Source organism: Saccopteryx leptura, chromosome 2 (assembly GCF_036850995.1).
Source record: "Saccopteryx leptura isolate mSacLep1 chromosome 2, mSacLep1_pri_phased_curated, whole genome shotgun sequence".
Lineage (NCBI taxonomy): Eukaryota > Metazoa > Chordata > Mammalia > Chiroptera > Emballonuridae > Saccopteryx > Saccopteryx leptura.
This window is the reverse complement of record NC_089504.1, coordinates 333031346-333048845: the sequence shown is the minus strand read 5'-3', so window position 1 is coordinate 333048845 and position 17500 is coordinate 333031346. Positions and strand designations below refer to the sequence as shown.

The 17500-nt window shown below is 48.7% G+C and overlaps 1 protein-coding gene across 2 annotated transcripts in view; it reads left to right on the top strand.

Annotated features, from left to right (window-relative positions):
• Positions 1-17500, top strand: part of DOC2B (double C2 domain beta) — a 33277-nt gene that overhangs the window by 12966 nt on the left and 2811 nt on the right. For both annotated transcript variants that reach the window (XM_066363553.1, XM_066363554.1), the window contains 5 exons: positions 687-796; positions 958-1084; positions 3577-3734; positions 15966-16047; positions 16850-16946. In XM_066363553.1, the coding sequence (XP_066219650.1) occupies positions 687-796; positions 958-1084; positions 3577-3734; positions 15966-16047; positions 16850-16946 (574 nt within the window). The remainder of the gene's footprint in view (positions 1-686; positions 797-957; positions 1085-3576; positions 3735-15965; positions 16048-16849; positions 16947-17500) is intronic.

Below are 17500 nucleotides of genomic sequence, written 5' to 3'. Positions count from 1 at the left end.
TTTACTTTTTTAGCAAGAGAGACAGACAGGAAGGGAGAGAGATGAGAAGCATCCACTTGAAGTTGCATCACTTTAGTTGTCCATCGATTGCTTCTCATATATGCTTTGACCAGGGGGTTCAAGCCAAGCCTGTGACCCCTTGCTGAAGCCAGCGATCTTGGGATTCAAGCCAGCGACCTTTGGGCTCAAGCCAGCGACCATGGGGTCATTCATGTCTGTGATCCCACGCTCAAGCTGGCGACCCCGCGCTCAAGCCGGAGGAGCCCGGGCTCAAGCCAGTGACCTCAGGGTTTCGAACCTGGGACCTCAGCATCCCAGGCCGATGCTCTATTCACTATTCCACCACAAGTCAGGTGATAGTCTCTCTATTTTAAAGTCAGCTGATTAGGACTGACCTGTGGTGGCATCTGGAATGCTGTGGTCACTGGTTTGAAACTCTCATCAAGGGCACATACAAGAAGCAACTACTACAAGTTGATGCTTCCCACTTTCCCCCCTTCTCTCTCTCCTCTCCCTAAAATCAATAAAGGAAATCTCTAAAGTCAGCTGCTTAACAACCTTACTTCCCCTTTGCCATGTAAGAACACATTCACACTTCAGGGGGATGAGGGCATGGTTGTCTTCAGGGACCGTATGCTGCCCACTGGACTCCTTCATGCTCAGAGGGTCGTTTTTGCTCTCTCCAGGCAAATAAGCTCAGAACAAAAACTCTCCGAAACACTCTGAACCCCACGTGGAACGAGACCCTCACTTACTATGGGATCACGGATGAAGACATGATTCGAAAGACCCTGCGGTGGGTGAGGGCCCCGGGCCGTAGGCTCCCTCCCTGCCCACACCTGCCCTGTCCTTATGCACTCCCCAGCCCCTGCTTGCAAATCCCCACTGACTTTGGAAGCAAAGTGGGAGCACCTGGCGCATCTGAAGAGCTGGCCCTGGCGTGCCCTTGCCCCGCAGGATCTCCGTGTGTGATGAGGACAAATTCCGCCACAATGAGTTCATCGGGGAGACGCGCGTGCCCCTGAAAAAGCTGAAACCCAACCACACCAAGACGTTCAGCATCTGCCTGGAGAAGCAGCTGCCGGTGAGTGGGCCGCAGTGTTCTTCTGCAGGTTATCCAGGTCCCTCCTAGCCATGAGCTCAGGCTAGCCAGCAGCATTTACTAAGCACCTACTATGTGCCTGGCATCGTCGCAGGTACTGGGGAGAGGGACGAAACTGCCTGCCCTCCATAGAACTTGAGCAGGAGACAGACCCAAAAATGACATGTCACCCATTTAGATCATGTTAGACAATGATCAGGCCAAGAAGGAAAGCATGAGGGGTGTGGAGGGGTTAGATGTGTGCTCAGGGGAGGGCTCCCAGCTGGCTGGAGTGTTCCAGGCAGAGGGCACAGCAGGTGCAAAGCCCTGTATGAGAAGTGCCCAGCCTGTAGGAGGCCCAGGCAAGAAGCCCACTGGGTGGAGCAGAGAAAAGGAGGGGAGGGTGTCCTATGAGTTGAGAGCAGAGGTTGAGGGGTAGGGAGCTGGGGAGGACTCAGGCCTTCAGCCTGAGCAAGATGGGCTATGGGGGGGTCCTAGGCAGGGTCGGGCATCTGACTACATTTTAACACACTCTCTGGGCTCAGAGTGGGAGAAGAGAGGAGGGTGAGAGTGGGAAGAGCAGTGAGGAGATGAGCTTGACCCAGGCCTGGGCAGGGGCGGCAGGGGAGGGGAGAGGTGCCGGGGCCTGGAGGAGTGTGCTGGCGGATCTGCATGCCTGGGCATGGGGGCCCGAGCCCCGGGAAGGATAAGGGTCATTAACTGTGATGCACAGGACCTTGGGAGGAGTGGCTGGGGACATGGGAACTCAACTGGAACGTGTTAGGCGTGAGGTGCCTGCAAGATACCCAGAGGAGACAGAAAATAATTCTTTCCTAGAAATTGCAGTTGTTTGAAAATGATGTTGGAACTGATTTTGCCCCCGGGCCATGTGCAGCAGCTGAGCCCTCCCGGCCGTGGTCCATTTGTCTCTCAGCCCTGCCTCTTTCTAGTGGAGGCCTCACCTTCCTCCAGTTCAGAGGGGCTGGGTGGGTTTGGCCAGGAGACACCAGGGTCCTGAGAAACTAGGACCCTCTGACAGCCCTGTGTACAGGGTACAGTCCCCTTCCCGGGACAGGCCCCCCAAAGGCCTGGGTGAGGAGAAAGCCACAGAGGACAGAGTTCAGTGACTGTGCCTGATGTGCCCACCCCTGGTGGGCCCGGGGCCCTGGGCTGGGTCAAACCCTGGGAACAAGTCAACCTGAGGCAGAGCTCCCCACCAGCATCCCAGCTGTTTCATAACTTGATCAAATTTTATTCCCTTGTCATGTTCTCTCCCACTCACAGACATTTGTGTGATGGATATGACCTTTTTTATTATTAGTCACTAACCACAGGTAACCCAGTTTTTCCAAATGATCTCTGTCACTTGTAAAAGGCAGCGCCAACTCCTACCACACTGGTGCTCCTGGGATTTGATTCCTGGTATAAATAACTGTGTGGGGGTGTGAGCATGTGTGTGTGTGTGCATGTGAGTGTGAGAGCACTGTGTATACATATGTGTATGTATCCACATGTGAACAAGTGTACAAGTGTGGGCGCATTTGAGTGTGTGGAATGCGTGTGCGAGGATGCGTGTGCACATGGATGGGTGAAAGTGCGCGTGCCTGCACACGGGACATGATTGGGGTTCTGCTGAGTTTTGCCTGAATTTGCTGGGAGCTCGTCAGTCCAGCGTCAGGGCCACAGAGTCACCACAGGAGTACAAGCTTGGAATTGACTGCTCTTGTAGTAAAGACACATTCTGATGCTACATTTTAGATTTTACATAATCTGAGAACTTACTTGTTCTCAGTAAATACTGAACAATACCCAGTTTAATGGTCTTCATATTAAATGACCCAAAGTACATACACCCCTGAAAAGACAGCTAAGAAGGTGCGCGTCATTTATATTGTTTCATTTTCATACATCAAACTAGCAGAAGAGCCATGGTTTAGTGAGGCCCTAGGCCTGAGTGGCAGACAGGTAACTCGCACACACCTAGTCTGGTCCCCACCCCTAGGCTGCCTGAGCGCTGTGTTGAGAAAGATGCTGAGGCTGCCTCTGAGCTCACGGTGAACGCTAGATCAGTGAGCCTCTCGGCCCCGGGTGTGGGAGTTGAGGAAGGTGGTCCTTCTTCACTTCACTGGAGCCCCATCTCCAAGGAGGCCTAGGCACGGCCCCTGCCTACGAGGGCCCCTGTGGGGCATCGCTTTAGGAATAGGCAGATTATACACGTGGACGAAGGGACATGGCTGAGACTTTGTGTGAGAGGAGCCTGGTAGGGAGACCCTTGGAGGTCATGGGGCTCCAGCTGGGCGTGTCTGGGTGGACAGAGGGTAAAGGAGAGGGGTTCACACGAGCTGCAGCCAGAATGTGGAAACGGGTGACATCAAGAGGGTGAGGAGTGGAGGTGCGTTGGGCTGGCTGGGGTTGGGAAGCCAGCCATGGTGGCCTGTGGCTGAGGGAGGGGACGGGAGCAGGTGAGGACAGCCCAGTGACTGCCCGCCCCACAGGTGGACAAGACGGAAGACAAGTCCCTGGAGGAGCGGGGCCGCATTCTCATCTCCCTCAAGTACAGCTCGCAGAAGCAGGGCTTGCTGGTCGGCATCGTGCGCTGTGCACACCTGGCCGCCATGGACGCCAATGGCTACTCGGATCCCTACGTGAAAACGTGAGTGTACAGCCAGTCAGCCACCTGCGTCTTTCATTTCCTCAGGGGACAGCAGGTCCGTGTGGCAAGATCAGTAGTTTATGTGGCCAGCACATGGGAGCCTCCACATCACAGTGGGCGTGGTGCCCACAGGCTGAATTCCCTTCCGTGTTCCTTTGGCAGCTCCACAGGTTGAGTCTGGCCAGCCCCATTTCCCAGCTGAGTAAACTGAGGCCTGCAGAAGTTGAGCGGCTTCCCAGGGTCATGCAGATAGAGACTAGTTATCTCCTGATGCCCCGTTCAGGCCTTTCCAGGACCACAGCCCAGGAGGGGCCACAAGCAGATTGCAGGAGCAGGCAGGAAGGGGCAGCCTATGCCAAGAAGCTGGGGGATCTGGGGAAGGAACTCCACCAGAAATTAGTGCTGCCCACATGTGCCCAGCCCTGTGCTGGCGCCACAGGTGCAGATGAGGGTCCACCCAGGCCTACCAGCAGGGGCTTGTGGTCATGCTCGGGAGTGGCCTGGGCCCCTGAGTCGTGAGCCTGTGCCCAGCTAGTCTGTGATTCTAGCCCTGAGAGGCAGGAGGAGCTGGTGGCCCTTCAGGTAGGACGAAGCAGGTGTCACGGTGACTGCCATCATTGATTTGGGCCCTCCACAAACAAAAGACGGATATTAGTCTGCATTCCCAGTGAGACTGTCTTGAAGGGTGGGACTTGGGGAGGACTTCGGCTCAGCAGAAAGGAGGCGCTCCTCTTCAGTCGAAGGAACAGGAATTGAGATGGGTCTGGCCTGAGGGACAGTGAGGAGTGCCAGGTGACAGAGGCCACAGGATGTCTTGACACCACAGGGAGTCCTGGGTCAGTCACCACATGGCATAACTCTTGGGCCACAATTCCCACTGGTCACTGTCATATTTCTGTCACGTTTTAAATCAGATGACAAAAATTGTGCAGATACTTTGGAAAACAGTCTGGTACTCAAAAGGTTAAGCATGGAGCCTGACCAGGTGGTGGCACAGAGGATAGAGCCTCGACCTAGGATGCTGAAGATCCAGTTCAAGGCTCTGAGGTCACTGGTTTGAGTGAGGGCTCATCTGGCTTGAGCACAACCTCACCAGCTTGAGCGTAGGGATCACTGGAGGCCCCCAGTCAAGGCACGTGTGAGAAACAGTCAGTGAACAACTAAAGTGCTGCAACTATGAGTTGATGTTTCTCATCTCTCTCCCTTCCTGTCTCTTTCTCTTGCTTGCTAAAACAAACAAAAAAAAAGGTTAAGCATGAAGTTACCATATGACCCAGCAATTCCACTCCTAGGTGTATACCCAAGAGAACTGAAAACATATGTCCCCACAAAACACGTACCTGAATGTTCATAGCAGCATCATTCACAACAGAGTGGAGGTGGAAACAACCTAAATGTCCATCAGTCGATGAATAAACAAAATGCGCTCCATTCACACAGTAGAATATTATTTGTCCATAAAAGGAAGTAAAATACTGTATGGACCTTAAAAATATTATGCTAAGTGAAAGAAACCAGTCACAGAGGGCCACACCTTGTATGGTTTCATTTATATGACCTGTCCAGATAGGCAAATCCATAGAGACAGAAAGCAGATTAATGGCTGGGGGTGGGGGGTGTTGGGGGAAATTGCTCATGAACACTGGATTTCTTTCTGGAGTGATCAAACCATTGAATTGTATATTTTAAAAGGGTAGCCTGACCAGGAAGTGGCTCAGTGGATAGAGCGTCGAACTGGGATGCCGAGGACCCAGGTTCGAGACCCCGAGGTCGCCAGCTTGAGCATGGGCTCATCTGGTTTGAGTAAAAAGCTCACCAGCATGGACCCAAGGTCGCTGCCTCAAGCAAGGGGTTACTCGGTCTGCTGAAGGCCCGCGGTCAAGGCACGTATGAGAAAGCAATCAATGAACAACTAAGATGTTGCAATGCACAACAAAAAACTAACGATTGATGCTTCTCAACTCTCCGTTCCTGTCTGTCTGTCCCTGTCTATCCCTCTCTCTGACTCTCTCTCTGTCTCTGTAAAAAAAAAAAAAAAAGCTAAAGGGGTACATTGTACAGCCTATGAATTCTAGCTCAGTAAAGCTGTTATTATTATTTTTTAATCCAGCGCCACTAGGCTCTGGGAGCAGCACCCAGGTGTAACAGGAAGCTGACCAGGACCTTTGGGGAAAGAGGTTCCTGCAAATGGGGCAGGGGCTAAAACAAACAACAACAAAAAATGAATTGGGCCCCTAGGTCATCTGTTAGCAAAACAATGACTTCCAGTGGATTAGAGACCACTGGGAGGGGGGTGCTGTAACTCCAGGTCAGAAGACAGTCAGGAGACTTGCTAACCGGCTGGAAAGTCAGCACTATCCAGTAAAAGAGGAAACTGTGCGCCCTGCGCTGTAGATTTCCCTTCTTCACATCCAAGAGACCTGCACGTGGGTGGAAAGCTGTTTATTGCAGTGCTGCTTGTTACAGCGATAACCTGGAAATGGCCAAGCATCCATCAGCAGAGGACTAGATTCATAAAACACGGCTCCTGCATAGAATGGAGTACTATGCCATTCAAATGAATAAATTAAGGCTGGATGAACATAGCTACACGAAACATGTTCAGCCCAAACGCAGACTGCAGAACAGTGCACACACAGTGTGATACTGTTTCTGGCCATTTCCTGAACCCTGCAGAGTGTCTCACAGGTGGTGGTCCGAGGAGGACAGAGGGGCTGGGACTGGAAAGGGGAGCGCAGTGCCGCCACCTGTACCTGTGTTGCTAGCGTTCTCTTCTGGCAGGAAACGCAGTCTGAAGCCAGAATGGTGCATTTCAGCCCAGCTCAGTGGCTACTTGCCAGGTGGACAGGAACTCCAGGGTCCTGTGCTGGGTCATCCAGAAGTAGGGTCTCACCTGGCACAAAAGATGGTCCAGGCAACTCCCACAGCCAGGCAGAGGTGGCCCTGGCAGGGCATGTCCACTGGACCTGAGACGTCTCCTAGGGAAGTGCCAGGAATAGGCGCGCAGGGCAAAGCTGGCTGGCAAGGCCTTTCGTCGGCACCCTTGTTGCATTTTCTTTCTTGCTTTGTTTAGTGAGAAAGAGAGAGAGAAAGGGACAGACAGACAGGAAGGGAGAGAGATGAGAAGCATCAACTTGTTGCTTTGGCACTTTAGTTATTCATTGATTTCTCTTTCATATGAGCCTTGACTGGGGGACTCCAGGTGAGCCAGTGACCCATTGCTGAAACCAGTGACCTTTGGCTCAAGCCCGTAACCATGTGGTCATGTCTATGATTTCACACTCAAGCCAGTGACCCTGCGCTCAAGCTGGTGACCTCGGGATTTCCAACCTGGGTCTTCAGTGTGCCAGGTCGATGCTCTTTCCACTGCACCACTGCCTGACCAGGTAGCACCCTTGTTTTTATAAACCTCACCCCAGCCTGACCAGTGGTGGCACAGTGGATAGAGCGTCGGCCTGGGATGCTGAAGACCCAAGTTCAAAACCCCCAAGGTCTCCGGCTTGAGCAGAGGCTCACCAGCTTGAGCGCGAGGTCACTGGCTTGAGTATGAGACTGTAGACATGACCCCATGGCCACTGGCTTGAAGCCCAAGGGTGCTGGCATGTAATTGCTGTGTGTCAGGCACTGTGCCAGGTCTCACTGAACCCTCTCAGTGGCCCCAACGCAGTTCCTTCTGTTACTGTCTCCGTGTTACACCTGGGGCACTGAGGAAGTTCCAACTAGCTGGGCCACCCGGGCAATTCCTTCCTTCTCTGGCCTTCTGGTTTCTCCTAGGGATCTTAGGTAAGCAGTAGTCACTGTGCTGAAGGGACCAGATGTGACATTGCTGGGGACGCTGCCTGAGTCCTGCTGCAGGAGTCCCTGCCAGCCAGGGAGGGAGAGACCACTGGGCAGGCCTCGGAGGCTTCGCCAGGACTCGCTCCGGCCTACACAGCTTGCACGTGGGGAGCTTACCGGAGTGGTGGGGTGAGGCAGGAGGGTGCTCCAGGCACAGGACAAAGGCTGGCCTGGAGGCAGGACAGATGACAGCCCCTAGGAGAAGTGTTCGCAGCTGGAGGCTCTGAGGCTGGTGGCTGCCGTGGGGACCTGGGAGCTGGTGAAGGGTCACTAGGTGGAAGGACACTGGCCATGCAGTATTGAGAACGTGGGGCTCCGGGAACAGCTTTCCTTCAAGGGGCTTCCAAAGGCAGGGATGGGGGACCTTCCCACTGTCTGGGGATCCCTGTCCTTTCTCTTTACACCCAAAGAAAACCGCCCTGGCCAGTTTGCTCAGTGGTAGAGCATCAGCCCGGCATGTGGATGTCCCAGGTTTGATTCCTGGTCAGGGCACACAGGAGAAGTGACCATCTGCTTCTCCATCCTTCCACTTTCCCTTTCTCTCTTTCTCTCTTCCTCTCCTTCAGCTGTGGCTTGATTGGTTCAAGCGCATGAACCCCAGGAGCTGAGGATAGCTCTGTGGAGTCTCCATCTCAGGCACTAAAAATAGCTTGATTGTGAGCATGACCTCAGATGGGCAGAGCATTGGCCCAGACAGGGGTTGCCAGGTGGATTCCAGTCGGGGTGCATGTCGGAGTTTGTCTCTCTATCTCCCCTCCTCTCACTTGGAAAAAGAAAAAGAAAAAGAAAAAAACAACAAAGCAAACAGGCAAAGGACAAGTCAGAAAACAAAATACCACTAAACAGCAAAATGGCCAACAAGCATATGGAAAACCTTGTAAGGAACTGAAGAAATTCACCATATCTGGGTAGGAGGTTTAAGGGAAACTCCAACTTGTTTTTTTGGTTTTGTTTTTTTTTTCTTTTTTTTTTTGTATTTTTCTGAAGCTGGAAACAGGGAGGCAGTCAGACAGACTCCCGCATGCACCCGACCGGGATCCACCCGGCACGCCCACCAGGGGGCGATGCTCTGCCCATCTGGGGCGTTGCTCTGTTGCGACCAGAGCCACTCTAGCGCCTGAGGCAAAGGCCATAGAGCCATCCCCAGCGCCCGGGCCATCTTTGCTCCAATGGAGCCTCAGCTGCGGAAGGGGAAGAGAGAGACAGAGAGGAATGAGAGGGGGAGGGGTGGAGAAGCAGATGGGCGCCTCTTCTGTGTGCCCTGGCCGGGAATCGAACCCGGGACTTCCGCACGCCAGGCCGACGCTCTACCACTGAGCCAACCGGCCAGGGCCCCAACTTGTTTTAAAAATCAGGTTTATCAAAGTATACTTTATACACAGTGAGTTTCTCCCCTTTTGAAGTTTGATTGATGTATTCAATCTCGTTACCCACCACCATATTCAAAATAGAGAACTCTCACCCCAGAAAGTTCCCCCACCCCCGGCAACCACTGACTTGTGTTCTGTCCCAATAGTTTTGCCTTTTTAGATCTTTGCATCAAGGCAGTCACGCAATGCTTCAGCTTTTGAACCCAGCTTCTTTCACGTGGCACAGTACACTGGAGATTCAGCCACGTGCTTGCGTGGCTAGTCGCTTGGTCCTCTAGCTGAGCCACCGCCTGTCGGATCACAAGCTGCTGGCCCGTTCACCGGCTGAAGTGCCTGTAGTTTGTTTCAGTTTTGTGTGACTGCATAAAGCTGCTAGAGGACAGTGTTTTGTGTGGACATATGTCTTCATTTCTTTCCCCCACCCCCAGCTTTTGTCATTACATATTTTGTAAAGTTTCTATAATGAACCAGTATTATTTAGGTAAAAAAAAAGTCACAACCAAAAAAAGAAGTGCAAAATAGAGCAACAATGAGATACCACTTTCCCTTTCAAACTAGCAAGGATTTTTTGTTATTAAATTTATGGGAGTAACACTGATTAATAATATTATATTAGTTTTGTGGACAGCTTTATAATATATCTGTTTACTGCGTGCTCTCCACCCAAAGTCTAGTCTCCTCCCGTCACCTTGTATTCAACCCCATTCATCCTCTTGTCCTTCCCTCAGCCCACCTCTGGTAACCACCATTCTGTTGGCTGTGTCTAGAAGTCTGTATACTTTGTTAACTTGTTGCTTTTTGTTTTGCACCCCAGGTGTGACTAAAATCATACCATTCTTGTCTTATTCATATGACTTATTTTACTTAGCATAATATTCTCAACAGCCATCCGTGTTATCACAAATGGCAATTTTCATTTTTATGGCTCAGTAGTATTCCATTACATACACACACACACACACACACACACACACACACAATCATCTGCTTTATTCAATCATCCATTGAAGGACATTTAGGTTGTTTCTATGTCTTGGCTACTTTACATAATGCTGCAATGAACATAGGGATATATATATTGATAGATCTTTTTTTATTTTTTTATTCATGTTAGAGAAAGAAGAGGGAGAGAGAGAGAGAAGGGGGAGGAGCGGCCAACATCAACACATATTTGCTTCCTGTATGTGCCTTGACCAGGCAAGCTCAGGGTTTCAAACCAGCGACCTCAGCCTTCCAGCTCGATGCTTTACCCACTACACCACCACAGGTCATGTTAGATCTTTATGAAAAAAATGTTTTCAGTTTTTCAGATAGATACCCAGAAGAGAGATTGCATTTAGTAGCTCTATTCTTAACTTTTTGAGGAACCTCTATACTGTTGTCTACAGTGACTACAACAAATTTACATTCCCACCGGCAGTGTATAAGGGTTCGCTTTTCTCTACATCCTTCCCAAAATGTTTTTTGTCTTACTGATAATAGCCATTCTGATGGATGTGAGGTGGTAGGTATCTCATTGTTGTTTCAATTTTCATTTTCCTGATGATTAGTGATGTTGAACATAAAAATTTATCTGTATGTTGGCCCTGGCCAGTTGGCTCAGTGGTAGAGCCTGGTATGTGGCTGTCCCAGGTTCAATTCCTGGTCAGGGTACACAGGAGGAACAACCATCTGCTTCTCCTCCCACCCCCACCCCTTCTTTCACTCTTCCCCTCCTGCAGCCATGGCTTGATTGGTTCAGCACATTAGCCCCAGGAGCTGAGGATGGCTCTGTGGAGCCTCCAACTCAGGTGCTAAAAATAGCTTCATTGCAAGCATAGCCCCAGATGGGCAGAACATTCATTGGCCTAGATGGGGGTTGCCAGGTAGATCCAGGTCTAGGTCTCCAGGTGGGAGTCTGTGTATCTCCCCTCCTCTCACTTGGAAAAGAAAAAAACTTATCTGTATGTCTTCCTTGGAAAAGGGTCTCTTCAGGTCCTCTGCCTATTTTTTATATTGATTCATTGATTGATTGGTTTTAGAGAGAGGGAAAGGAGAGAGAAAGAGAGAGAAAGAAAACCATACACAAAATTAGATACCAGTCTAGTTTGTTCTTTTGCATATGGTTTTTCCGTTTTCCCAGCACCTTTTGTTATTTGTTGATTGATTTTAGAGAAAGAGGAAAGGTGGGGAGAGAGACATCAATTTGTTGTTCCACTTATTTATGCATTCATTAATTGGTTGACTTTTTAAAAATGTTTATTTTATTGATTTTAGAGAGGAAGGGAGAGAGAGAGACAGGAACATCTGTTCCTGTATGTCTCGACTAGGGATCAAACCGGCAACCTCTGTGCTTCAGGATGAGGCTCTAACCAACCGAGCTAATCAGCCAGGGCTCATTGGTTGATCCTTACATGTGCCCTGACTGGGGATCAAACCCAGAACCTTAATGTATCAGGGCAGTTCTCTAGCCAACTGAGTTACCTGGCCAGGGCACCTAGCACCATTTATTGAGGCGACTTTCCTTTGTATATTTTTGGCTCCTTTGTCAAAAATTAATTGCCCATATGTGTGTGGGTTTATTTCTGGGCTCTCAATTCTGTTCCATTGGTCTGTATATCTGTTTTTCTGCCAATATTATACTATTTTAATTACTGTAGGTTTGTAGAATAGTTTGAAGTCAGGGAGTGTGATTTACTGTATCTGGCTTTTTTTTTATTATTATTGATTTTAGAGAAAGGAGAGAAAGAGAGAAAGGCAGGGGGGCGGAAGGAACAGGAAACACCAACTCACAGTTGCTTCTCATGTGTGCCTTGACGGGGCAAGTGTTGGGGGGGTCTTGAACCAGCGACCTCAGCGTTCCAGGTTGACTTCTCCACTGCGCCACCACAGGTCAGCTGAGGGTTCCTCTAGCTTTATTCTTTTTTCTCAGGATTGCTTTGGCTATTCAGTCTTTTGTGGTTCCATACAAATTTGAAGATTTTTTTGTTCTATTTCTTTGAAAAATGCCATTGGGGTTTTGATAGGGATTGCATTAAATCTGTAGTAGGTAATATGGCCAATTTAATAACGTTAATTCTGGCCCTGGCCAGTTGGCTCAGTGGTAGAGCATCAGCTCAGCATGTGGATGTTTCAGGTTCAATTCCCGACCAGGGCATACAGGAGAAGCGACCATCTGCTTCTTCACCCCTCCTCCTTCTCTCTCTCTCTCTCTCTCTCTCTCTCTCTCTCTTTCTCTCTCTCTCTCTCTCTCTTTCCCACCTACAGCCAAGCCATGGTTCGATTAAAGCAAGCTGGCCTCAGGTACTGAGGATGACTCTATGGCCTGCCCCTCAGGGGCTAAGAAAAGCTCGGTTGCTGAGCAACAACAGAGCAAGGCCCAGATGGACAGAGCATTGCCCCTAGTAGGCTTGCTGGGTGGATTCTGGTCGGGGTGCATGTAGGAGTCTGTCTCTCTGCCTCCCCTATTCTCACTGAATTTTATGAAAAAAAAAGTTAATTCTTCCAATCCATGAACATGTAATATCTTTCCATTTCTTTATGTCTTCGGTTTCTTTGAATAGTGTCTTATAATTTTCAGTATACAGGTCCTTCACCTCCTTTTTAACGTTTGTTCCTAGGTATTTTATTTTTTCTGTTGCAATTGTAAATGAGATTGTTTTCTTGATTTCTCTTTCTAATATTTTGTTGATAGTATGTAAGAATGCAACAGATGCTTGTATATTGATCTTATATCCTTCAAGTGTACAGTATTTGTTCATAATATCTAATAGTATTTCTTTTTTGGTAGAGTCTTTAGGGTTTCCTTTAAATAGAATCATGTTGCCTGACCAGGCGGTGGCACAGTAGATAGAGCATCAGACGATGCAGAAGGACCCAGGTTCGAAACCCCGATGTTGCCAGCTTGAGTGCGGGCTCATCTGGCTTGAGCAAAAGCTCACCAGCTTGGACCCAAGGTCGCTGGCTTGAACAAAGGGTTACTAGGTCTGCTGAAGGCCCACGGTCAAGGCACATATGAGAAAGCAATCGATGAATAACTAAGGTGTCACAATGAAAAACTGATGATTGATGCTTCTCATCTCTCTGCATTCCTGTCTGTCTGTCCCTATCTATCCCTCTCTCTGACTCTCTCTGTCTTGAAAAATAAACAAATAAATAAGTAAATAAATAGAATCATGTTGTCTACAAATAGTGACAGTTCTACTTCCTTATTCTCAATTTGGATGCCTTTTATTTCTTTCTCTTGCCTGATTGCTCTGGCTAGGACTTCCAATACTATGTTGAATACCAGTAGTGAGAGTGGGCATCCTTGTCTCATTCCTGATAGTAGAGGAAAAGTCTTCAATTTTTTACCATTGAATGTTAACTGAGAGCTTGTCATATATGGCCTTTATTATGCTCCTTCTGTACTTTTTTTATGAGTATTTTTTTTATCATAAGTGGATGTTATAGCTTGTTAAATGTGTTTTTTTCTGCTATGGCTATGATCATACGATTTTTATCTTTTCTTTTGTTAATGTAGTGTATCAATTGATTAATTTGAAGATGTTAGACCATCCTTGCACCCCTGGAATAAACCCCACTTGATCATGATGTATGATATTTTTAACATATTGTTGTACTTGATTTGCTAATATTTTGTTTAGGATTTTTGCATCTATGTCCATCAGAGTTATTGGCCTGTAATTCTGTGTGTGTGTGTGTGTGTGTGTGTGTGTGTGTCTGCTGTCTTTGCCTGGTTTTGGTATCAGGGTAATGTTGGCCGTGTGAAATAAGTTGGAAAGCATTCCCTCTTCCTCCAGTTTTTGGAAGAGGTTAAAAAGGATTGGTATTGAATTTTCTCTGAATATTTGGTAGAATTGACCAGTGAAGCCATCTGATCCTGGACTTTTGTTTTGGGGGACTTTTGTTTTTGATTATTGTTTCAATGCTCTTCCTAGTGACCAGCCTATTTAAATTTTCCACTTCTTAGTGATTAAGTCTAGGAAGTTTATATACTTCTCTAAGATTTGGTGGTGTATACCCTTTCATAGTATTCTCATAAAATCCTTTGTATTTCTGTGGTGTCCATTGTTACTTCTCTTTGATTTCTGGTTTTACTTATTTGAGTTGTCCTTCTTATTATATATTTGTGCATGTGTGTGATAGAGACAGAAAGAGATAGAGAGAGGGACAGATAGGGACAGACAGGCAGGAACGGAGAGAGATGAGAAGCATCAATTCTTCATTGTGGCACCTTAGTTGTTCATTGATTGCTTTCTCATATGTGCCTTGACTGGGGTGGAGGGGGTCAGCAGAGAAAGTGACCCCTCACTCAAGTCAGCAACCTTCGGCTCCAGCCAATGACCATAGGCTCATATCTATGATCGCACACTCAAGCTAGCGACCCTGCACTCAAGCTAGTGAACCCACACTCAAGCGGGATGAGCCCGCGCTCAAGCCGGCAACCTCGGGGTTTCAAACCTGCGTTCTCTGCATCCCAGTCCAATGATCTATCCACTATGCCACTGCCTGGTCAGGCTCCTTAGTGATATTTCTATCTCTTTGTTTTCTATTTCATTTATTTCTGCTATTTTTGTTATTTCCCTCCTACTGAGTTTAAGCTTCATTTGTTTTTCTTTTCCTAGTTCTTTAAGGTATAATGTCAGATTATTTGGGATTTTTTGTTTCTCGAGGCAGACTTATAAAGCAATCGTATAAACTTCTCCCAGTACCATTTTTGCTTGATATGTTGTATTTTCATTTTCATTCATCTCTATGAATCTTTTGACCACTTCTTTTCTTTCTTCTTTGACCCAATAGTTGTTCAGTGTCGTGTTGTTTAATCTCTACATATTTGTGGCTTTTCCAGCTTTCTTCCTGTAATTAGTTTTCAGATTCATAGTATTGTGGTTGGAAAATATGCTTGGTATAATTTCATTCTTAAATTTAGTGAGACTAGAGTTGTGCCCCCAACATATGGTCTTTGCTTGACAATGTTCCATGTGCACTTAAGACTATGTATTCTGTTGTTTTGGGATGCAAAGTTCTTTAAGTACCAATTAAGCCATTTGGCCAAATGTGGCATTTATTGCCTTTCTGTCTGGACGAGCTATTCGTTGCTGTGAGTGGGGTATGATTGGTGTCTCCCTTTAGGTCTGTGATTGCTTTATGTACTTTGGTGTTCCCAGGTCAGGTACATATATATTGGTAAGGGTTATGTCTTCTTGATGAATTTTCCCCTTTATCATTATAAAATATTCATTTTTGTCTCTTGTTACTTTTTTATCTTGAAACCTATTTTGTCTGATATAAGCACTGCTACACCCACGTTTCTCTGGATGCATTTGCTGGGAGTATCATCTTCCACCCCCTTTGCTTTGAGCCTCTGTTTGTCTTTGGAGCTGAGCCTCCTGCAGGCAACATATAGTTGGGTCTCGTTTTTAAATCCATGTCTCTCCTCTGTCTTTCGATTGGCGAGCTCAGTTCATTTACATTTAAGGTGAATACTGATACATGAGGAGTTACTACAGCCATTTTAACTTTTGTTTTCTGGTTGCTCTGTATCTCCATTGTTTCTTTTATTTAATATTTTATTTGTTGATTTTAGAGAGAGGAGAGAGGGGAGGGGAGAGGAGCAACTCAGTTGCTTCTCGTGTGTGCCTTGACCAAGCCAGCCCAGGGTTTTGAACTGGCAACCTCAGCATTTCAGGTCAATGTTTTATCCACTGCGCCACCACAGGCCAGCTGAGAATGGAGAGCTTTGTGAAAGTTAGACTTGCAGAAACCAGGAAAATCCTCTTTCCTGGAGGGATGGGGGGGATGTATGGTTAAGTCCAGGAAAGGGTATGTGAACAGAAGTCCAGGTGACAAAGGAACCACTTGCTTCTTTCTTGGTAGCTGACCACCCACATTGCCACTAAGTAGTGCTGGGGAATCTGATGATAAGGATGAAGGGAACTGGGGGGGGGGGGCAGACACAAAGCTCTTCCAAGCCTGCGGGCTTTGTCTGTACCTGTGGCTTCTCCCCACCCTCAGCTTGCCTATCCATCGGTTATAATTCCAGATACCTGAAGCCAGATGTGGACAAGAAATCCAAACATAAGACAGCAGTAAAGAAGAAAACCCTGAACCCAGAATTCAATGAGGTATAAGGCACAGGAAACCTTCTCCCTCTCTCCTGGGACAGGGGACCCTGGGGGGACAGGGTTCTCAAGGGTCACAGCTTGGAGGGCAGGAAGGGCAGGGAGGGGCTGACAGGAGAGCCCCTAGCTGTGGGTGGCAGGGGAGAGGCTAGGGCCAAGCTGGACAAGGCCAAGGTGCTGCAAACAGAGGGGAGGGGGCAGCCGAGAAAGATCTTCAGAGGATGGAGCTGATGGGATCATGGCCACAATGGATGTGAAGTTAAAAGTGGAGCAACCCAGCAACAGAAGTGGGAGGTATGAGGGAGATGGGGAAGCTCTGGTGGGACGGGATCAGGGTGAGGAGCCAGAGACGTCAAGAAGCACAGGGACCTCAGGCAGAACCTGAGCCACAGAGGAGACACTTCCAGAGAGTGAGAGTGAACCAGATGTGGAGCACCATGGAAGCCACTGGGAGAAAGGGTTCCCCAAAGAAGGGAGTAGTCAGCAGAGCCCGACCCAAGGGAGTCAAGCACATCATGGCTGCCAAATGTGAGTTGATTTGGCAATAGGAGGCTCTTGGGAATCTTGAGAGAGAGGCTTCAGTAACAAGGGGCCAGAGGGTTGGAGTGAAGGGGACCCTGAGACCCCAACCACACTCTCAGGCATACCTGGACAAGATGGATGAGAATCCACTATTGTCCACCACCATGCACTGACCACCCTCCCATTCATTCACCCACTCCTCCCTCAGTTCATGCCCTCACCATTCCTCAGAGCCCTCCTGGCCATGTGACATTAGCCCTGACTCTCCCCTTCTGGCCACCAGGAGTTCTGTTATGAGATTAAGCATGGGGACCTGGCCAAGAAGACCCTGGAAGTCACCGTTTGGGATTACGACATTGGAAAATCCAACGATTTCATTGGTAAGGGGACATGACGAGAATGCCATTTGGCCACATGCCAGTCCTGACTTCAGTGAAAGATAGTTGCCCTCAGTCAGGCCATAGACCACCTGTCCCCACATGTGAGGGGTTGCAGACATTATCCAGCCTGACTGACTCCATGTGACAAAGGCCCAGAGATGAAGAGAGGCCGGGAGGGTCACATGGGAGTCTCTTGTAGAGCAGGAGGGAGAGGAGGTGATAGCACCTCGGGCTGGACTCGGAGCCCTGTGGCCCTGAATCCCTGGTGGGCTTGGTGGCTGTGCACAGCAAAGCTGTCCTGGCCCTTTCTTGCTCTTTTGTCCCCCTTTGTTGGCCCCTAACATGTGCCACTGCAGTCTACCCCAGCACTGCTCTGGTTCTGGTGAGAGGAAGGGCAGGATCCCCAGGCCCTGCTCTGGGGAGGCGAGTGTGTGGCATGGTATAAAACCACTGTCCGCCCTTAGAGTCCCGCGGGCAAAGTGAGGAGTCTGGCCTTGAAGCATGGAAGCTGGGAGGGGGTGGGCAGGCCCCAGTTCCAGAGGGATGGGCCTGTG